This window comes from Strigops habroptila, chromosome 16, assembly GCF_004027225.2.
Source record: "Strigops habroptila isolate Jane chromosome 16, bStrHab1.2.pri, whole genome shotgun sequence".
NCBI lineage: Eukaryota > Metazoa > Chordata > Aves > Psittaciformes > Psittacidae > Strigops > Strigops habroptila.
Window position 1 is genome coordinate 6,807,003 of NC_044292.2, and position 20,777 is coordinate 6,827,779.

Sequence of the window (20,777 nt, forward strand, 5' to 3'; positions counted from 1 at the left end):
TTGGACTCGCCTGGTGTTCAGTGCATCCTGGTTGGGGTGTTTTAGGTGTTCAGCTGCTTGTCACCAGCTGATTCTATGGGTTTACCTTTTTCTTACCCATTTTAAACCACCCCCTTCATGGGATCACGCTGCCCCAATAGCTCTTCTCTTGCGTCCTCAGCCCATCTAAATTTGGCGTGGAACCCCAAGCAGTAGGATGCTGTTACTTGGAAGCACGTGGAAGCTTAAGCCTCTCCAGAATAGCAGTACCTTTGCTTCCCAGCCTGAAGCACTTGGCACCAAAGCCAGATCAGCCCCTGAAATGCTGACTTGCAGGAAGTCTGTGATATATTATAGATGCAGGTGTAAAAAAAGACTCTGCTTGAGCAAGCCCTTGGGATTGTGCAGTGGTTTGGACCCTGCAAGAGGAGCCCGTGCTGGAGGCTGGGCTCTGCACTGAGACCTGCACCTTCGTGTGGGAGCCCCTTGCTCTCTGATGCATGCAGTGGGGTTGGAGCAGCGCGGTCTGCTCACGGTGGCATTTCAGGCTGTTGAACTGGGGCTTGGCAAGGCAGGAGGGGTTTAGAACACGGAGTAATTTTGTGTTATCTCCCACAGAGACGACTCGGCTGAGGTGGATGTTTACAATCCAGCAAAGAACGAATGGGATAAAATCCCTGCCATGCTTCAGGTAGGACATTTGCCAGCGTCCTGGGTGCTGCCCCTGTTAGAAACAGGCTTCGTTTCCTTGGGAAAACCAGGTGCTCTTTGGATTGTAACCCCTTGCCCACGGAGCACGTTAAAGCATATCAGAGTCACCTACAAGTGATAGTGGCTGGGCTTTAACCTGGTGAAGCCGAAAGCTCCGGCTCCTTGGGGTGTTTGGGCAGTGCTGGTGGGTGCTGAGCACTGCAGCACTATAGGACAGCACCGACTCCGTCACCATCCTGGCAGAACCCCCCTTGTAACCGTGGGTGTGTTTGTGTTTCACTGCAGGTCCACGTTGGCGGCAGCGTGGCCGTGCTCGGCGGGAAGCTCTATGTCTCCGGTGGCTACGACAACACCTTTGAGCTCTCGGATGTCCTGGAAGCCTACGACCCCGAGACACGAACGTGGAGCGTGGTGGGCCGGCTCCCCGAGCCCATCTTCTGGCACGGCAGCGTCAGCATATTCCGGCAGTTCATGCCGGAAACCACGCAGGAGGATGATGGCATCACGCTGGACAACACCATCAACTTGAACAGGCAGCGCCAGAACCTTCACAACCAGAACCTGAACGAGCTGCGTTAGCAGAGGACGGCGGCTCCAGGCGAGTTCCTTGTCCAGAACCCGTGTTGCTTCGAGAGGCAAAACGGTGCTGGGAGACAAACCCGAACTGAGCATAGAGGGAGTGAAAGCTCTGAATGTGTGATGTGCTGCTCGGCCCTTCCCCTGGAGGGAGGAGGCACCGGCTGCCCGCATTGACCCGAGAGCTGAACTCAAGCAAAGCAATCGTGTTGAACGGCATCGTCGCTCATGGCTTTTGGTCAGACACCTTTCACTGGGAGCTCCTGCTTCGTTTGCCACCAAACTTCTCTCTTCAGTTTCTTTTTGGGGAGGGGTCTGTCTGGTAGGACAGTGATCTGGGCCCCCACCTCTGTTCTGTGCCTCGGAGGAGGACAGACTCCCTGTGCATGTCTTCCTCTGCGTGGTTAGAGGGGGGAAAGGTCTTTTCTTGAGGAGCTGGAGGTCTGTCAGGGTGAGAGGTTGGTGTGAGAACGTGGCGCTTCCTCCCCTGTGGCCGTGGTCCTGGATTCCTGTTCATTCCTTCAGGAAGAACGGGTGCCCCATGGCAGGGACCTCGCTGTGGCTGGGTTATGAAGCTTCATCCTCCCTCGGAACTTCAGTTCTTCCTGTATTTTGGTGGGGTTTAAGTTGGAGCATTCAAACTCCTGCAGGTCTCTGTTTTCCAGCCCTCCCTAGCAACGCGCTTTTTCCCCTCTCAGCAGAAGCAAACACCCTTATTTATCTTTTCATCCCGTTCTGGCAACCTGATTGTTTCATTTCCAGTCCCCAGCTGTGCCCTCCCTAAGGGGAAGGGGAGAAGCGAGTCCCGCTCTTACCCAGCCCGAGGGGCCAGTGGCTGCTGCCTGCGGGAGGAGCCGATCCCCCTTCCCGGTGTGCCGGGGCTGAATTGGGGCCCGAAAACCGCTGTTTGCTGCTGGTTCTCCTGTGCCGAGCTCTCTGCAGCGCGCTGGGATGGGCTCCATGTAGCAAGGGTGAGCTCTGAGTTCTTCACCACCTTAAAGGAGCCGAGGTGGGGAACAGGCTTGAAGATGATGCAGAATCACTTTCAAATCCATCCCCTTGTGTGAATGAACCCACTGGACCTTCAAAGAGGTCTCGTGCCTGTTGCGCCTCCGGTTTGCAGCTCTCGGGATGTGGGCGATTGGAAGATGCCACTGAGGTGTCTCAGCAGAGGTGCAGGAAGTGCCTGGAGTGCTGTGGATTGAGCAGTAGTTGCTTTAGGGTAGTTTTTAGGTTTTTCCCTCTTTTTGTTTGGGGTTTGCTGGGTTTTTTTGGCCTAAGATTTGCCTTTATCCCTGCCCAAGGGACGTAGCGAGCTTGGGCTGGGTTCCTCCATCTACCTTAGCTGAAGAGAAGCTGCGTGCAGTTTACTCATGGAATGTTTGTGAACAAGCCAAGAGCCAAAGGCCGCGGCTCATCCTTTGGGAAGGCCGTGGTGGGATGGGGCTGGAGGCGGCCGCTGTTTCCCTCTTGTGCTTTCAACCAACAGGGAAAACATTTGCATTTAAACTTCATTCGGAGATGGAAAGCGCCAGGGCCCCGTCTCCACAGCATCAGCGGCTTCACAGCTTTAAAACGTATCTGGTTTGCCTTGAACGCGGTTTCATGCCTCATGCAATGCTCCTTGGCTGCGGAGCCGGGAATGCCGCTGGTGAATCCCGGCTGTTCTCCGTGTCTGGAACTTTGACAGTGCCTTGAAGCTGGGTTGTGCCACAGCAGCCTCTTGGATCGAAACCCTCCGGGCTGGGGTGTAGGGTCTTGGGGCAGCTCCTCCTTTGTGGCCGTGTCCCCGCGGCACCACGCGGAGCCCGTGCAGAGGCTGCGCAGCTGAACTCGCGTTGCAGCCCCAAGTATTTATGCCAGACTATAAATAGAAGGCACTCTGTCTCGTGCTGCAGTGCTCGCTGCTGGACCTGCCTCCCCCCATTCCCCAACAGGCTCAACAGTTACGGATCTGTATTTATTTTTTGGGAAAACCCATTGTGTCCGGATCTTGGAGTGCAGTTGAAACACCGTCCTTTGAAACAAAGGCGTCTACCTTACAGATAATGTATTTTTATTCTCATAGTTTGTTTTTAAATTTACTTGCAGCAGTCAAGTTAAATAAAACATGTTACATTAACCCCTCGGTTGTCTTTGAAGGGAAGATTGTTGGAGTAAGGTTTTACCGGGATTCTCATTCCAGGCCCAGTGTTTAATCCGGAGACGTTCCGCCGCCCTGGTGAGTGGGAAAGGGAGAGCGCGGCTGTGATTGTGGGTACATTCAATGGCCTCCCCCCATCCAGGGACACGGTTCTCAATGTCACAGTGACCCTGGATCGTGGTGTTCCAGACAAAGATAAATCCCCAGCCCTGAACATGGGAGCCTGGAGCACTGACCGGCTCCGGCTCCTTGAGATAACGTGTTCCAAGTTCACCAACAGCTCAGTTATCTCCATGCTGAGAAGATGCCGGTCGTGTCTCGCCTTCAATGTGGTAAAGAAACAGCAATTATCAGAAGTGCAACAAAACAAAGCGAAAGAAGGCACAGAGCTAAGGAGGAGACAATCCTTTGGGAAGTGTTTAAGGGGCAGAGCCGCGCTCTGGGGAAGGTAAGGTTTAATCACGAGCTCAAAGGCAAGGGGTGAGCAGCAGCCGCCCCTCCGGCCGCAGTGAGATCTCATTAGAAACCAGTTCACAGTATTACACACACAGAGCCCTCACGACTCCTGCCTCACACAGTGTATGTACGTTTATTTAAGGAGCCACTTGCAGTGGCTTCATCTGAGACCCGATTAGAATGTCACTTCCCGCAGCCTGGGGTGGGAGGTGTGCAGGGAAGGAGGGGAAGGGGCGGATGCACAGCTCGGGAAGAACACGAGTGGCAGAGAGCGGCTCCAGCCCAACGCCTGACTCCGCTCTGAGCCCCGCTATGTGTCACAGTCCTCAGGAATCGTCGTCGTTATAATCAGTGACTGCTCGATCACATCCGCTGTGGAGAAGTTCTCGTTGGAGCAGAGTCTCTGCACGGGGATGTCCTCGGGCAGGGCGCCGCGGGACAGGGACTCCACGATCACCTCGGCCGAGCCCACGTCCAGCTCCGGTGGTGGCTGCAGCGCCAACACCACGGCCTTCTCGTCCTCGATGACCAGGTTCCGCAGCTTCCGCTGCCGGGGGTTGTAGTTCTCCACGCGGTCATGGATCTCCATGTGGCGCCTCAAGTGAGCCTGCGAAGGGAAGAGGGACACGGTGAGGGGCCCGGTGAGCACCAGCTCTGGTCCCGGAGCAGGGGGGGCCTTACCTGCCGCGTGAACTTGTATCCACACTCGGTGCACTCGAACTTCCTCATGCCCCTGTGCCGGCGGACGTGGACGCGCAGCTGCTCAACGGCTGGAAGGGGAAGCAAGAGCCTGTTAGTAGGAGCTCGCAGTGACGCTGACCCACGCCACGGGGAAAGGAGGGCGGTTTCTGAAGAGCCACACGCGTGCTCGACGCCCCGGCCGTTACCTTTGAAGGTCTTGCTGCAGATCTGGCAGAAGTGCGGCCGTCCCTCCTGGTGCCGGCTGGCCACGTGCCTCAGCAGCGGCCCCTTCTCCGTGAAGCGCTGCTCGCAGAACTCGCAGCTGAAGGGGCGCTCCCCGGTGTGGGTCCGGTTGTGCTTGTCCAGGCTCGCTGCCACGCACCGGGGGAGAGAAGGGAGAGCTGTGGGTCAGCAGCAGTGTGCCACCAATATAAGCCACCCTGCAGTGATGACCATGGGCAGCGCAGTCGGTGTGTGCCAGGCCTGTCAGGGAGGCTCAGAAGCAGCACCAGCAGCAGCCTGCTGGTCAGGCTAAGTGGGGGAAACTCAGTTTTCAATCAATCAAAGGATCAGTATCTTGATCCTTTGTGCCGTGAGGGTAATGGAGGCAACAGGAATGTGCCTGGAGTGCACGTGTTCCTTTGCATCAGCATGTGCGTGCCATAGCGTGGTGCCCGGCCCCGCCAGCCCCAGCCATGCGCCCGGGGGTACCTTGTGTCCTGAAGGTCTTGCCGCAGAGGTGGCACTGGAAGGGCTTCTCGCCCGTGTGCGTGCGCAGGTGCATGTTGAGGTTGGCTTTCTGTGTGAAGGCATGGTGGCAGAACTCGCAGACGTAGGGCCGCTCGTTCCTGCGGGCAGGGAAGTGGTACCGTGAGCCCCGCGGGTACCTGCTGCTGCTGCTCCTCACCCAGCGTTCTCCTATGTAAATCCTCCTTCAACCCATCTCAATCTGAAGTATTTTGGAGGCTCGCAAATGCTGTTCTGCTGGAGCTGGAGCCTCCCGCCCCTTGGGTGTTATAACCAGCCCAGGAAGCAGAATGCTGAGGATGAGTGTGGAGGGCAACTGCTGGTGCACGCTTCCTACTTCAACAACGCGAATTAGCCAGGCTGAGGAGCTTCGGTCATCGCCTGTGCCACTACGGTTGTACGCTCAGGGGAAGCGCCAAGGGTCTGCGCTGCCTTTGGCAGGGAGTAAAGCAGAGTGCTGGCTGGATCCAGCATTCCGGCTGAAGTTTCAGCCCAGCGCCTCCAGGACGGGGGTGCCGCTGCCCTCCAGCCAACTCCTCTCCCCAGCACCACCCAGGATCACAGAGGGGAGGACACGGGTCACATCCTACCTGTGCTTAGCCTTGATGTGCATCTGCAGGCCGTTGCGACTCGAGGCCCTGTGCCCGCACTCCTCGCAGACAAACAGCTTCTCTCCCCGGTGCTTGAAGGCCTCGTGCAGGCGCAGCTCTGTCCGAGACAGAAAGCACTTGGAGCAGGTCGAGCACTGCAAGGCCACAGGAGAGCGCACAGGGGTTAGGCACCGCGCCCGCCACGGACCTGTTTGCCACCCAGGACCTGTCCCTCCGCCTGCCACTGGGGTGCTCCCCGTGTCCCCAGCTCCAGGACACCCCCTGAGACAGCCTGACAGAGGCGAGATGCTGGTCAGTACCTGGGTCTATCAGCCAAAAGAATGACGAGGGGTGCTCCTGTACCCAAAAACACTGTTCCCAGCAGCTCTATAACTCCCTGCCTCGCTGAACAGGGCCAGACAGGGCAGTGGTGCCACTCTCTAGCCCTGAGCATGGAATAACTCCCTCCCGGACACCCAGCACTGCTTGCTCCCCTTACCGCGTGGGGCTTTGGTGCACCGTGCAGCTTTATCATGTGGCTCTGCAGGTCCTTCTTCTGCATGAACTGCTGGGCGCAGGAGGAGCACTGAAAGACAGCAGAAGGATGCTCAGCTTCCAGCTGCCCCCAAACAGCCACTTCAGCACACGGAGAGGACCAGCAGCGTGCCGGCACAGTGGGCAGGGGAGCGCCGTTCTGACACACAACACGAATCCCTGGTAAGGCCACAGAAAGTGCCTGGATTTGGTGCCTCCCCGGAGCACGTTCCAGCTCACAGATGGGGAATGACCCTCAGGGTGCTGCTGCAGACCGAGGAAGGAGGTTTGGGTGCCCCACGCCAGAAAGATTCGTTGCCTCTTCCTTCACACCCGCGCCTGGCAGCGTTTGTAGGGATGCTGAAGGCAGGCCCTGCTCACCTTGTACGGCATGTCCCCCGTGTGCGACACCATGTGCAGCCGCAGCTCCATTCGCCTCTTGAACACCTCCTGGCACACTGAACACGTGAAAACCTGCGAGACACGGGCAGGCATCAGCTTCCATGGAACAAAGAGCCCACCACGAAGCCCAGAGCTCAGGCCAGTGCTCGGACCAGCTTATGAGGTTTACTCAGCAACCACAGGATCTGGATCTTTCAAGATACAAAGAGTATCCTCTGGGAGAGCAGCCACAAGCTGCTGCCATGTCACCAGCAGCAGACAGCGGGGTTCTGGCTATGGGACGTGTGGGGTGCAGGGGCAATGTGGGGGTTTTGGTTGGCAGCTGAGGGTGACGTGGGCTGTGGCAGGATAAAGGCTCCAATTCCAGTCCTGCAGAGCAGCACCCACTTCCCAGCCCTCCGGTGGCAGCTTCCCGGGTGTACCTGCTCGGATCGGTTCATGCAATTCCTGGCTTCGTGTTCCAGGAGATTCTCTTTTCTAAAGTAACATTTGCCACATTTGGAGCACTCAAATGGCTTCTCTCCAGTGTGTTTCCTAGGGGGAATACAACCGGAGAGCACCCGTCACCGCAGGGACACGCAGACAGGCCGGGTGAGGGCACTGGGAAGAAACTGGGAATGGAGAGGGGATGTTCAGGCAGCTTTTACACCCCATTCCCCAGCGTCAACATTCAGAGCCACCCAAAATCTGCCTTTTATCCCAGGTTTGCTGATCCCATTGGAGCACAGTCCAGCTGCCAGTGCCCACTGACACCTCCTTCACAGGGCTCTTTGCCCCTCACCAGCCGAGCGGAGCCAGAGCTCCTGCCCTCTTTGCAGGCACCCATTTTGCTCTCTGGTATCAATCCTGAAGCTCCCATGCTCCCCACAACCCGGGCACGTTCCCCCACTGCTCATTCTGACAGCGTGGAAGGACGATTTGCCATCATCTGCCTGCAGCCAGCGCATCCCCTCAGCACCTTCTGTGACCCGGGCTGCTCGGCCCCTACAGCGGGAACCCAGGACAGTGTTTGGAGATGGATTCCCCCCTCTCCAGCTCAAAGCAACCCACCCCAGGGCAGGGGCCACCTCCTTCTCCCCCTCGGGGACACCGGGGCCGTTTGCCCACCCCCGTGGAAGAGCCGTCGGGACGGGGCGGCGCGAGTCCCGTACGCACGACCGCGACGGGAAGGAGAAGTCGGAGCGTTTACCTGTTGTGCACTTTAAGGTAATATTTGCTGAGGAAGGTTTTATGACATGTGGGGCACTCAACCGGCACCGCTGTACCTTTTCCGCTCCCCGGCGTCCCCGCGCTGCCGGGCGCCTTCCCCGGCGGGGGGGTCTTTTTGCTCCGAAGGGCCTTTTTCTCGGGTAGGGACTCGGTGTCGCTGTCCCCCCGCCCGCCGTCGCCCGCCGCCGCCTCCTCCGGGGCCGGGGGGGTGGCCTGCGATGGAACATGCGGCGGTCACCGCGCCTCCCCGGCCGGGCGCCCTGCCCGCCCCCCCCCTCCCCCCGCCACCACCCCTCAGTCCCCTTCACGCACCGCGGTGTCGGGCTGCGCCGTGCGGGGCGCGGCGGCGCGGCGGGGCCGCTGTCGGGGGGCGGCGGGGCGGAAGGCGCGGCACAGCGCCACGGCGTCGGGCACGCCGAGCTGCTCGGCGGCGGCCAGCAGGCGTGCGCGGTTGTGCGCGGTGAGCGCCAGGCGGCCGGTGTAGAAGAAGTCGAGGAGGAGCTGGAAGGTGTCGGCGAGGCCGTCGGGCAGCGCCACCGGGCCGCCGGGCCCGCGGGCGCGGAAGAAGCGGGAGCAGCTGGCGAGCACCGACCAGTGAGCGCGGAACTCGCGGCCGCCGACCCCCAGCGTGGCGTCGCAGAAGAGCCCCGCGGCGCGCTGCCGGTTCAGCTCCCGCAGCACACGGACGCTGTGCGCCGCCGCCGCCGCCATGGCAGCGCGCCGGATGTGGCGTTCGGGGAGGCGCGGTGGATGTGACGCCGCGGAGGGGCCGGTACCGGGCCGGTCTAAGCCGCGGCCAGGCGCCGGGTGTAGCTCTGGATCGCCTCCTGGAAGTGCTCGGGCGTGTTGCGGTGCGGCCGCAGCAGGATGACGAACGCCTTCGGGAGGAAGAAGCCGGCCAGCAGCGCGGCCACCGTGCAGAACGTGCTGAGCGCCTGTACCGCCCCCTGCTCCCGGCCGGAGAAGGCGTCCTGGGTGCAGAGGAAGACGGCGGAGCCCGCGAGGTGCAGGAGCAGGCTGCAGGTGAGGCACTTGGCCTCATTGTAGCTGGCGGGCAGGTCCTTGCCCGCGTAGCTGAGGGCGAAGCAGCAGGCGCTGAGCAGCACGGTGTACGCGGTGGTGGCCTGCCGCACCGCGGAGCTCGGCGCGCACTCCAGCACCACCCGCGTCGCACGGATGCGGTAGTTCCTGTGCGGCAGCGAGGGGTTGGCGGCCTCCAGCGCCAGGCACAGCACCGCCTGCGCCAGCGTGTTGGCGGCGACGAACAGCACCGGCCCCCGGCGCCGCATCCAGGCCTCGTAGAGAGCCGGGCAACGCGCGTTCAGCTTGAAGATGCAGACGATCTGGAAGGAGCGCGTTGCCACGCACGACAGGAAGATGGTGAGGCTGATGGCATAGAGGGGGTGCCGCAGCAGGCACATGTGCCGGGTGGGCTCCCCGAAGTAGCCGAAGAGGCTGCTGCAGGCGCAGGCCAGAGCGCCCAGCATGAGGAAGCACATGTTGCCACCCGCGGACTTGACCACCGGTGTGGAGGCGTTCAGGGCGAAGAGGATGGCCAGCCCTGCCATGAGCAGCATGAGGAGCACGGTGGGGGTCAGCAGTGCCCAGGACATGGGCTCGGACCACGACAGAAACTCGACGGTGCGGTTGAAGCAAACCTCGCTCCTCTCTGGGGACCACTCCTCCAGCTCACAGTGCTGGCAGCTGTAGGGGTCTGCAGAGGACACGAGCAGTGACAGAGGCACCTCGCACACCACGGACCACGGTAAGAGATGTGCCGCGGTGGAGCGCCCTGCACTCAGGCTGCCTGTGAGAGCTGCGCACTTCTCATGTCCTCTTCCTTCCCCCTTGGGTGCTGCCCAGTCTTGAGAGGACTCTTTTCCCAAAAGGCCTCCCAATGGACTTCCCAAAAGTCCATTGCTCGGGCTGAGAGGCATGAGTCCCACAGGAGCTCAGCACTGAGCTGGCGCTCAGGGGCATGAGGGCTGTGGGTGGGAAGGGGCTCACGCATCCAGCAGTAACCTGCGAAGGGTCTGCAGCAGCCCCCCTCCCACAGGCTGGGCCATGGGGCAGTAACGCTGACTGCCCATGCCTGGGGGCACCCCACTCTGCAGCCAGCCGTTTCCATGTCCCTTAGCCCAAGTGTGGGCCAAGGCTGCCGGATGACAAGCTGCCAGCAAGGGGTTTGTTGCTGTGGCTGGTGACTCCAAGAGAGGAGATTCCTGCCACCTGCGCCGGGCACGGCACATTTCCATACGGCAGCTGCTGGTGACCGCGCGGCGCAGAAGCCCCGAGTGCCATCTGCGGCACAGAGGCACCCGCTGTGTTGGATTTCCCTCCCAAAGGATGCGGTGCAGGAAGCAGCTGCCGGGCCGGACGTGCCTTGGCCACGGGCGAAGGGCTCTGCCAGCACCAGCTCTGCTGGCTGCCCGCCTCTGTGGGCTCACCTGCGGGCAGCGCTCCCGGGAAGCGCTGGGCACGGGCTTTGCATGCCCCTGGGTAGGCAAATGGGAGCCAGACCGACCCTGGTCAGCTCAGGGTTCACTGACTACAAGGAGGAAGAAGGAACAGGAGGGAAGGGACTGGGGGGGGGACAGTGAGATGGAAGCGAGGAGGAGAGCCCAGTGGGAAGGAAGGAGAAGGGGCAGCCCCCCGGGCGCACTGACCGGATGTGTTCAGGAAGGTTCCTGGTGGACAGGCCATACAGTTGAAGCAGCATCGGTGGCGGTTCCAGTGCAGCCGCCTCTCCCCCGGTTGGCAGGGCCCGGTGCACACCGAGCTGGGAGCCTGTCGGGAGCACGGCAGGGTCAGGCAGGCAAGCGGAGCAGGCAGTGGGACACCCCACTGAGCTCACCACGTCGTGCCTCTTGCAGAGATGGTGTGAAAGTGAGACTGGTTAAAGGTGGAAGTAGGAGACCTTGTGGTTTGTGTGCCCTGCTTGTTTTCTGGAAGGATAAAAGCTGATACTCAGAACACAAATCACCCCCCTACCACCTCTGTCTGTTCTCATTTTTGTCCTGCTATGGGGAAATACCCCGGAACCAGCGGTGGTGGGGATATAGCTGGCTTGGCAGTAAGCAATAAATAAGATCTGGATGCAGAGCAGTACCTGGCCATCTTCTGTGTGCCACAGGATTTTGTCATCGTCGATGCTCAGCCTGTCAGCGTTCATGTGGAAGGTTCCTATCACACCGAAAGACCAGCTTGGGCCACTCCAGTTCCACATGATGATGTCGTAGCCTTTACGAATGTCCCCACTGGCGTCAAAAGAGATGTGGTTGTTGTACAGGGTGAAGTTTACTTGCTTGATTTTTTGTAGGAGCTGCAAAACAGAAGAGTAAGAGGAGAGGAGTGTCTTGTCTTGGAGGGAGACGTGCTAGTGGGCCCTTCTCTGGTCTGGCTCCTCTTTGCAGTCCCCAACAGAAAGGCCCTTCCAGGTTTCTGCGAGGGGCTGGTGGTAGGCACAGAAGTGATATAGGGCAGGGGTCTGGGTCTGGTGCTGATGGGCAGCTGAAGCCACAAGGCTCTTCACCTGGGGCATGGGCATTTCAGAGGGACAAAACAACCCTGGGCACAGGGGAGAATCCTTCCCTGTGAGCAAGGATGCTCCTCCATGAGCAATATCATTCCTTATGTCGCTCTTACCTTCCAGGGATACACTGGGCCCTTGATGCATGTCCCTGAGGCACAGCCCAGCAGGTCGTGGAGGCCGTGGGCCACGGCGTACACAGCCGAGTACAGGCGGAAGGAGGACTGAGCATCATACACGCTGTGGGCAGCAGCGAGCCAGCGGCAGCCGGTGCAGCACTGGGTGCAGTTGGGCTGGGTGCTCTTTTCGATCACCTCACCTGCCTCCGTGCTGCCGGCACATCCAGCCGCAGCGCCTTCCTCTGCCATCTTCCACGATACGAACCGTTCCAGCATCGTGGACTCTGCCTTCTCAACCGACATCCCAATCACCGAGCCGATGCTCTGGATGCCAGGCACCTGCCAGACGGCTTGGGCTAACAACCAGTCTTCGGAGCCCACCCACACCATGCCCGTGATGTTCCTCTGGACCACCACCTCAAAGAAAGAGCGGCACTTTGTCTGTGGAGAAAGACGATGGTGACGTTGACCTTGGCTTCTATGAGCATTTTGACCAGGCTCTGGAGCTCCGGGCTGTTAGCATCCTTGTTGGTGGGGATGGTGCTCGGTAAAGCAATACACACCTCACTTGCACTTATTAGGTTGTAGAGGGCCTTTCTGAGCCACCCCTGCCATAGGCATTGTCACTGCCCCAGCAGCACGACCCATGTCCACCCAAAGTGCTGCAGCAGCTGGAAGATGGCCTTCACTTGCTGCCCGTCACTGGGAATGGTGCGCAGGAACGAGGGGTAGAACCGCTTCAGGCCTCAGCACCCCAGGGAGGCTTCATAGCTGATCTGCAAAGGGAGCCAGGAGAAAGAGGGTTGTGGCTTCCCCAGGCAGTGACACCCAAAGAGCTAACAGCACAGGGGCCGAAGAGACCTGGGGCTGGGCAGCTCAGAGCGGCGCTGAATGTGCTGCTGCAAGGGAACCAGTGAAGGACACGAGCCAGCCACAGCACCAGGGCCAGCACACACAGAGGGGCTGCATCCCAGCTCTACTCATCTCCAAGCCACCCTCCTACAAACCATTACTCCTTGGGATCCCTTTTCTTCGCTGCCACGCTTACCGATGGCACAAGGAAGATGCCGAGCACGGATGCTGTGGTGAGGGTGAGCTGGGTGCTGTCCGGCCGATGACAGCCACCACGCTGGGCTCATAGCGGCAGAAGGTGGAGAGCACCTCGATCTCCTGCCCTCCCCTCTGTGCGAGGGCGAGCAGCGTGGCGTGGAGGTTGCGAGGTCCGAGCAGGCGTCGTGGATGTCGTAGGCCAAGGTGACGTTGGGGAGCAGGGTGCTGGAGTTGTTGATCTCCTCCACGGCGAAGCGCAGGATCTGGGACATGCAGTAGTTGCGGCGGGGAGAAGGCGGTGGTGCTGTGCGAACACAAAAGTGGGGTTTTAGGGAGGGGGAAAGCAGCGTTTCTAACGGGGGAAGCGGGGCGAGGCGGGGGACTCACTCGTCGGCAGCCGTGCCCCAGAAGCCCGGGCGTTGCTCGGCGGCAGCGGGCCGTGCAGCTGGAACAGCCCGGCCAGCCGGTAGTCACCGCGGCTGCCGGAGGCGGCGGCGGCGGCGGCGGCCGCGCACAGGCACAGCAGGGCGGGTAGCGGGCATGCGGGGCGGCGCCAGGCGCCGGGCGGCGCTTCTTAACGGAGCAGGCGGTGCCGGGGCGGTGCCGGAGGAGGGGAGGGAGCTGCGGCGGCCATGCCCCGCACGGCGCGGCACGCCGGCCCGCAGACCCCGCCGGGCGCGACCCGCGGGAGGAGCCGGGCGGAGGCGGCGTGGAGGGAGTTTTCGCCGCCTCCTTCGCCCGCGCCGGGATGGTGCCGCCGGTGGAGCCGGGCTTAGCGGCTGTGGAGGCGGCGGAGGCTCCGCCGTGCTGCTCCTGGCGCCGCGGCAGGTGAGCGGACACCGGCCCCGTCGCTCCGGTTCCTCCGCCGCCGCCGCCTCACCGGCGCCTTCCCCCACTCCCCGCAGGCGCTGACCTTCACCGGGAAGTGCCGCCTGCGCTGCCTCTACGGCGCCGTCCGCCTCCTGGGCTTCGCCGTGGCCTCGCACCAGCCGGCGCTGCCGGTCTTCTCCCCGGCCACCCACTGCTCGCTCACGCTGGAGGCGCTGCCCGCCGAGCGCCCGCCCGCCGCCGACCTCCGGCAGCTCCGCGCCGCGGCCCGCGAGCCATGCGGGCGCACCGCGTCCGCCGCCGTGAGTGCGGGAGCGGCGCGCGGCGGCGGGCTGCGCGGCGCCATTTCGCGTGCGGTGCGGGGGGCGGCCGCCATTTCGCGTTGCGTGCGGCGCGGTGCGGGAACGGCCGCCATTTCGCGTGCGGTGCGGGCGGCCGCCATTTCGCGCCGGTAGCGCGGGCTGAGCGCGGCGCGTGCCCCGTTGCAGAGGCGCGGGTGAAGGTGATGCGGTTCTCCCCCGAGTGCGCCGTGGTGCTGCTGGAGCACTTGGACACGCCGGTGACGCGGTTCCTGCTGAGCCACCCGCCGCTGTCACGGCTCTTTGAGCCGCAGGTGAGACCCCGACGGGTCGTGGTGCCTCCCAGCAGTGCCAGTACAAGCCCCTTACACACCAGCCCCTGAGTGTTTTCCCTTCGTCCCTAGAAAAAGGAGGAATCCAGCTTCACATCCGAAGATGCGGTTCTGGCATCGGTTGGCATCATGAAGTGTAGCCCCGACCGTGGGCTGCTGGTGTCCGAGAGCATGTGCCTGGCTCTGGAGGAGCTGATCCAGGCGTGCTGTGGTGAGCGGGGTGTGCTTGGCATTGCTTCCGAGCCTGAAGAAGGGGATTGAGGCTTTTAGTGAGTGTCCCCCATGACAGGCACTGGTTGAGGGTCGTGGTTTCCTCCTCAGGAGTGGGAGTCTTGAGGTTGTGCATCACATCAGTGGGTTTGTGCCTCTCCTGCCTCTCCTTTACATCAGCAGCTCGCTGATGTAAAGGCACTTCCCAGGCTGACGTCAAAACACTCACTTTGCTCTTCTGTAGGTAGAAAACCATCCCTTTACCCAGCAACGTCCCTTTACATCAGCAACCGTGAGCAGCTGAGTTCATACTTGCTGGGTTTTAGTGCTGGGGCTTGCTGCTTGCTTCAGCAGCCTTTTGGCTTTACACTGGTACACTTGAAATGCTTCTCATTTAACTAAAACATATCCTGGTCAGACCACAGAGTCTGTAGGTTGTGGGGGGGCTTAATGACAAACTGCTGTGAAGGGGGCACATTGGGGTAACTGACAGCATCGGTCTGTTCCACAGTATGTTTGTTTTTCCAGAGGAGGATGAAGGAGTTCCTGTGGTTCTGGTGTGTGGCCCAAAAAACACTGGGAAATCAACATTTAACAGATACCTAATTAATCTGTTACTGAATCGGTGAGTCTTTGCACCTTCTACGTGTAGGAAAGTACTGCATGGGGTTTAGGAGGAATACCACGAAATGGCTGTTGTAGAGTATGTGAACTAAGTGGACACGGAGCAATTAGGGTTCAGTAAGAAACTGGGAGTTACAATGCTGAAAGACATGCACTAAGTTATAATCTCTTGGTGTCTTTAAAGATTCTTGGCAGAACAAGGTGTAGAAGCTTATTCTCCCAACTGCCGCATGCTTAAAATAACGCTTATGAAGCTGCTAAATCTCAAATGGCTGGTTTCAGGGTGCCCAGTTAATGTGGGAGAGGTGGTACGTTGGTTAGGACCATCTCTGCTTATTGTTGTAGCTACTTCCCTTAAAGCTGGATGGGTTTGGAGCTAGTGTAATATTGAGCTGTAAGTGAGCCCTTTACATTCTGGTTTAATAAAGGAGGGAGACAAGTGGTGGTTTGATGCTGTTCGATAACTTAACTTTGATGATCTGGAACAAAATCAGGTTGTGGATGTTAACGTGTGGGCTTCTTTCGCTGCAGCCTTCCCTCGGTCGAATATATGGAATGTGACATAGGTCAAACCGAGTTTACGCCGCCGGGGTGCGTGTCACTGAGCAACGTGACGGAGCCAGTTCTTGGTACGTGTTTTGCTGCTTTCTGCAGTTTCCAGAAACCTGTTTCATTTCCACGAGTGCTTTCTGAGTAGAGGCTGTGCTTTAGGGGAAGCTGCTGCATCCGTCAAAGGGTGCCTATAGAAAATAAACCAAAGGCTGTTGAAGTTCTCTTGCTAGGGGCATCTAAGCTCCATGTGAAAGTAACATGGAGCTATTTGCCTTGCTTGTTTTTTCTGTTTTAAAGAGAGAAGATTGCTGTTTATAAGGTGCTAGAACAGGCTGTGACATGTCAAAGTGGATTTTCAGCCTTTCACATTTGAAATGTCTCTTTGGGGAAATCTTTACCAGTTGTTAGGATCCATAAATAAAACTAGCTTGAGAAATATAAAGTGGATCCATGTAGTTTGGGGCATGAAAAAGCCCTAGAGCCAGAGAAATCACTGGTTGGTGTTTGTGGTCTTGTGCATTTGGGTCACAAACATGACCAGGATGTGGTTTACTTTTTGGATGGTTCGTCAACTATCAAGAAGCTGTACAAGAAGGACTGTTTGCATGTGATAAGGGGACAGATCTGTTTCGGAAGGGATTGTGTGGGGGTGCTACAGGGATGGGAGTTTTTGATTTGACTTGTGGAAACCGCTAGAGGTTTGCTGCTTTTGCCTTTCCAGGTCCACCATTCACCCATCAACAGACACCACGCAAGATGGTGTATTATGGACAGACCAGTTGTGAGCAGGACACAGAAAGGTACCTCGATGTCGTGAAGTACGTGTTCAGCTCCTACAAGAAGGAAGTGCCTTTAGTCATCAACACCATGGGCTGGGTGAAAGGTAAGCAGGATAAATGTGTTCTGGAGAGGTGGTGCAGAAGAAAGGTGATGGTTGCAGGGGTACACCACCATGCTGGCTGGAGGGTCTGGAACCACAAAGTACAGCTTCCCCCTTGGAGCTCGTCCTGCTCTTCCACAGCAGTGTTGTGACCCGTTTATGTAGCAGCAGCAATCGTGTTTTCTCTGCTCCCTAAAGGTGAGGGGTTGCTGCTGCTCATTGATATCATCCGGCTGTTGTCACCCAGTCACATAGTGCAGATGGATGTGTACGACTGGAAGGCCATGGCTCCGCTCACCCCGGAGTACGTTCACCTCACGCCTGGGCTCTACACCAAGGGCAAGCAGCAGGCCAAGTGCAAGCAGATGGGGGCGGATGGAGCGGAGAGCTGGAAGCCCTCGGAAGGGGAGGGAGATGCAGCGGCTCCCGAGTACAAGTTGCTGTACGTCCATCCGGAATTCCCTCGAGCAGGGGTTGCAGGTGAAGCGTAAGTAGGAAGTTTGGTGCTGTGGTGTGGTTACTGGGCTTAACAAAACCTGAAGGGCTTTGCTCTATTAGGTTGATCAAAACTTTCTAGTTTGCTCACTGGGGGGTTATGTTTGGCTTTTCCACTTGGAATCATTGACTATTAAGTCAATTTATTTCATTTCCGATTAAGAGGTTCCTTACCCATTTGTTACAGACCTGTGTGATGATCACATTATTTCATGATTTCTCTGATGCTTTGAACATCTCTGAAATGTTTCTTTTCCTGGACCTTGGGCCTCTGTTGCCGATTTCAAGTGCCTTTTTTGCCTCTGCCTTCTCTAACGAGCTATTTAAGAAAACAAATGCATTACTCGGTGCCCAACTGACTGACTAAAAGGTGTGTGTGGGCATCAGTGCTGCAGAAGGAAGCCGTTACCTAAAACCAGACTTTGTTTAAAAGAAAACAAACCACCTCCTTTGCTAATTAATGTCTTTTTAAAGTTGAAACAATGCCCTAAACCCTGTGATCTCTTGGAGGGAATAATTACCTCTTAGAGGTAATAAAAGCATAGCTCTGTGTTTCCTTCAGGAGTAGAAGTTGTAAGAACTGAACTCGTGTGAAACAGCAGCTGATATTGCAGAGGTGCCTGGGGGGCTCCGGGGGCAATTACTGGGTGAAGCTGCCTTGCCTTGACGTGCTGTGGTGGTTTTCCAGGCGAGTGCACAGCGGCATCCTGCGGGACATGTCCATGCTGGGCTACCTGGGCCAGCTGCAGGCGCCGGACATCGGCGCCGTGCTTCCACTGCAGAGCCTTGTGCCCTATCAGGTACACGGGTGGCTTTGAAGGGCTCCAGGGTGTTCCGTGGGGGTGACCAGCAGCTGTGCTGCAGAACCCTGTGTAGGCACGAGGGGTTTGCTGCTGTCTGTGCCACACATGTGTTGTGTGCGCTCAGCTGCTGGTGGTTGGTGCTGAGGTAACCCCAGTCTGTAGGAGCGGGCTGGGAGCTTCCAGGGTTTGTGTACTTAGCACTGTCTTATCTCAGAACTGAACTAAATTGATTGAGACATTGAGTCAATGACCAGGTTTTCCTTCGTGTGTTTTTAACCCCCTCAGGTACCTTTCAGTGCCGTTGCCCTCAGGGTTATTCACACGGACGTTGCTCCCACCAACATCATGTATGCAGTGAACGCCAGCTGGGTCGGGCTCTGCAGGATACCGGATGAGATCAGATCCCAAACGGATGGGCCAGTGCTGCTGACACAGACACCGGTCTGTGACTGCCTCGGCTTCGGTGAGAAACCCTGCGCTGTGTTTGTGCCTCTCGTGGTTTAGATCCAGCCCGGAGCTCAGCACCACGCAGGCACTCACTCACCTCCCAGGCAGGATGGGGAGGAGAAGTGAGAGAACATAAAACCTGTGGGTTGAGATAAGAACAGTTCAATAGCTAAAGTATGATATAATACTAATAGTAATGATGATAAGGGAAATAGGAGGAGAAAGTGTAAACCTAAAAGGGAAAACCAATAAACACAAGCGATGCACAATACGATTGCTCAGCACCTGCTGAATGATACCCAGCCCGACCCAAGGAGTGATCAGTCCCTTCCAGGTGACTCCCAGAAGTCCTTTGGTCAGGGTAAGTCCTGCTGAGCCACAACTGAACCATCAGTGTGTTGTCAGCATTGTTCTCAGCTAAAGCCAAAACTCAGCTGCACCAGCTACTAGGAAGAAAACTAACTCTATCCCAGTCAAAACAGACACACGTGTTTTGGCAGGTTGGGGTGATGGAGCTGCCTGTGTTTTCACAAACAGCTGAACAAGGAGGATGAGATAAGGGAATAACGTGTGGGTTTTCCCCAGGAATTGTCCGAGGGGTTGACATGGAGAAGAAGCTGTACCACGTTCTGACGCCGGTGCCTCCAGAGAACCTGAGGCTGGTGAATTGTCTGCTCCTTGGCAATATTGCCATTCCCAACTGCATTCTTGTGGGCCAGGTACGGGCTGCACAGGAAGAGGGAGAAGGGGCTGAGCGCTGGCTGGCAGCTTTCCTGGCATGTCTGGGCATCAGCAGATGGTTATCTCTATAGGAAACTGTCCTTAAGGCGTAGAAACGAGGGAGAGGGGAACGTTCTTCTCGTGTTTCAGATACCAGAGCAGGGTTTGTTTGGTGACAGCTTGTTGCTTTCCACCAGACACCTCTGTCAGTCTATACAGAGGACACTGCTTCCCATTCCAGTATGAGAACATTAACGAGTATCCAGTTAAGATACGAGTTCTTAAATTGTTTCTGGGTTTGTTTTCCCTCTTCCCAGCAAGGAGTCGAGGGAGAGATCCCCTACGTTACATCCGATTATAACTACAGCATCCTGGGCTCTGGAAAGCTGAAAAAGAAGAAGCATTTCAAGAGGAGGGAGTACGCCTTCGAGTGTGATTATGCCTAGAGCCTCATGGGCTTCGTACCGTGGGGTTCATTCTGCTCTATGTGGAGCCTGGAGTGGTCACAGGAGCGCTGGGTGCCACCGAGCTCTGAGTGTAGATACACAGCATGTCTGCTTTTGATAATGTTTTATATTTTCTGTTTGTATTTCAATGTTTTGTAATAAATATCTATTAAAACAGGGATGTGGTTTGAATTTCTTCCGCAGCCTGCGCTGGCCTGGGGGGTGCTGAGTGTCGGAAGCGCTGCAGGTCTCCGGCTGCAGCCCAGCTTCGCCCAGCTCTGGATGTCAGCAGCAATCCATGGGGACATGAGTGCAGCCCCGGGCTGTGTGTGGTTCTGTCCCTGCGTGTTTGGGAAGGAAGGAATGAACTGGAGAATCCTCTCTCCTCGGGCGGAGCCGCTGGAGGGAGTCAGCCGCTCACCACCGCGCTCTGCACCGCAGCTCACCGCGGCCATGGCCCTGCTTTGCTCTGCCTCGCACCAGCTCTGGCTGTGAACCCTGTTGCTGCGGTTTAAGCTCAGGACCTTGAGTGCAGCTCTGGGGAGAGCTCAGGGTCTGGCTCAGATGCGTTGCCCAGCTCTGCCCAAATAGGTTGTGCCTATGGGTAGAGGCTGAAACAAGACAGAAGCAGCAGGAACTGGTTCCCCCTGGGGTGCTTGGTGGTGTCTGACTCGTGATCTGCGCTGTGCCCCACTGAAAGGCGAGAGGAACTTCATTAATTTTCTTCTTTTCCAGTGCTTTGCTGGGGCAGCGATGTGCTCCTGAGTGACCTGAGGCTGAAGGCAGTCTCCCCTGCAGAGGAAGAAGGGATGCACCGTGCTTGTGCTGGATCTTTTCAGCTACCGGCTGCTGCGGGCGTGAGTGACCTGCAAAAAACACCTTTATCTGCTTTTCGAGGAGATTTCGTAGCATTCCTGATACCTGTAACCAGACAAATGGGTGGGATGATCAGCGTGGAGGGGAGGGAGCTGCGCAGGGCTCGGCGCCGTTGCTGCCTTTCAAAGAGTTAAAGCTTTAACTTAATCTAGGCCTAATTATCCCCATCTGGCTGGGTCTGGCGTGAAGGAAGGACTTGGCTGGCAACCTGCACAGTGCCTAAAACAAATACAGGGGCCGTTGTGCAGGAGGATCCCTGGCGAGGCGGGAGTTGTCGCGGGTGGAAAAGGCACCAGGAGAGGTGAGGTGGGTGAGAGGCGATGGTGAAACGCTGGGTGCCAAAACCTGGCAGGGCTGAGTATCCCCAGCACCCTCCTATGAGGGTGACAGACCCTGTGCTGGATGGACGGGCATCCCCCTTGAAGCTGGAGGACAATTGTGCTTGTGCTGAGACTCCAGTGTCCAGTTCTGGCCCTTTCTGGGGAAGGAAACACACGGGTGGCTCCCAGATGCAGCCTTGGGCATAGGGGACCATGCTG

At 58.0% G+C, this 20,777-nt stretch overlaps 4 protein-coding genes across 4 annotated transcripts in view; 2 read left to right on the forward strand and 2 right to left on the reverse strand.

Moving 5' to 3' along the window:
• Window positions 1–3,310, forward strand: part of KLHL21 (kelch like family member 21) — a 7,426-nt gene extending 4,116 nt beyond the window's left edge. The window contains exons 4-5 of the mRNA XM_030507989.1: window positions 598–670; window positions 976–3,310. Coding sequence (XP_030363849.1) covers window positions 598–670; window positions 976–1,269 — 367 coding nt within the window. The 3' untranslated portion in view covers window positions 1,270–3,310. The remainder of the gene's footprint in view (window positions 1–597; window positions 671–975) is intronic.
• A 665-nt stretch (window positions 3,311–3,975) lies between these two features.
• Window positions 3,976–8,794, reverse strand: ZBTB48 (zinc finger and BTB domain containing 48). The gene is made up of 10 exons (XM_030507694.2): window positions 8,341–8,794; window positions 8,009–8,241; window positions 7,242–7,353; window positions 6,799–6,891; window positions 6,383–6,469; window positions 5,884–6,038; window positions 5,258–5,394; window positions 4,753–4,917; window positions 4,547–4,635; window positions 3,976–4,472 (listed from the first exon to the last, which is right to left on the reverse strand). Exons 1-10 carry the CDS (start codon window positions 8,737–8,739, stop codon window positions 4,176–4,178), a joined length of 1,767 nt encoding a protein of 588 aa, XP_030363554.1. The 5' UTR covers window positions 8,740–8,794; the 3' UTR covers window positions 3,976–4,175.
• On the reverse strand, window positions 8,735–13,632 carry TAS1R1 (taste 1 receptor member 1). The gene is made up of 8 exons (XM_030507990.2): window positions 13,114–13,632; window positions 12,725–13,030; window positions 12,304–12,421; window positions 12,240–12,249; window positions 11,674–12,189; window positions 10,928–11,350; window positions 10,695–10,815; window positions 8,735–9,979 (listed from the first exon to the last, which is right to left on the reverse strand). The coding sequence occupies exons 2-8, from the start codon at window positions 12,996–12,998 to the stop codon at window positions 8,814–8,816; spliced, it is 2,628 nt and encodes an 875-aa protein (XP_030363850.1). The 5' UTR covers window positions 12,999–13,030; window positions 13,114–13,632; the 3' UTR covers window positions 8,735–8,813.
• Window positions 13,344–19,541, forward strand: NOL9 (nucleolar protein 9). The gene is given in 15 exon segments (XM_030507693.1): window positions 13,344–13,445; window positions 13,448–13,517; window positions 13,520–13,554; window positions 13,632–13,824; window positions 13,827–13,856; window positions 14,043–14,167; window positions 14,258–14,396; window positions 14,924–15,020; window positions 15,551–15,648; window positions 16,293–16,454; window positions 16,650–16,938; window positions 17,635–17,746; window positions 18,035–18,212; window positions 18,782–18,915; window positions 19,234–19,541. Coding segments are annotated over 15 exon segments (1,878 nt in total). The 5' UTR covers window positions 13,344–13,358; the 3' UTR covers window positions 19,363–19,541.
• The last annotated feature ends 1,236 nt before the right edge of the window (window positions 19,542–20,777 follow it).

Bases quoted from the DNA above. Each gene is read 5' to 3' on its own strand.
- ZBTB48 (XM_030507694.2), bottom strand. From the start codon at position 8,739: ATGGCGGCGGCGGCGGCGCACAGCGTCCGTGTGCTGCGGGAGCTGAAC. The intron at 7,354-8,008 runs GTAAACGCTCCG...TATTCCCCCTAG, and splicing joins TACCTTAAAGTGCACAACAG to GAAACACACTGGAGAGAAGC. The intron at 4,636-4,752 runs GTAACGGCCGGG...TTCCCCTTCCAG, and splicing joins CTGCAGCAAGACCTTCAAAG to CCGTTGAGCAGCTGCGCGTC.
- TAS1R1 (XM_030507990.2), bottom strand. From the start codon at position 12,998: ATGTCCCAGATCCTGCGCTTCGCCGTGGAGGAGATCAACAACTCCAGC. The intron at 11,351-11,673 runs GTAAGAGCGACA...TCTGTTTTGCAG, and splicing joins GCCCAGTGTATCCCTGGAAG to CTCCTACAAAAAATCAAGCA. The intron at 10,816-10,927 runs TAACCAGTCTCA...TGCTCCCGACAG, and splicing joins AGGTCTCCTACTTCCACCTT to GCTCCCAGCTCGGTGTGCAC.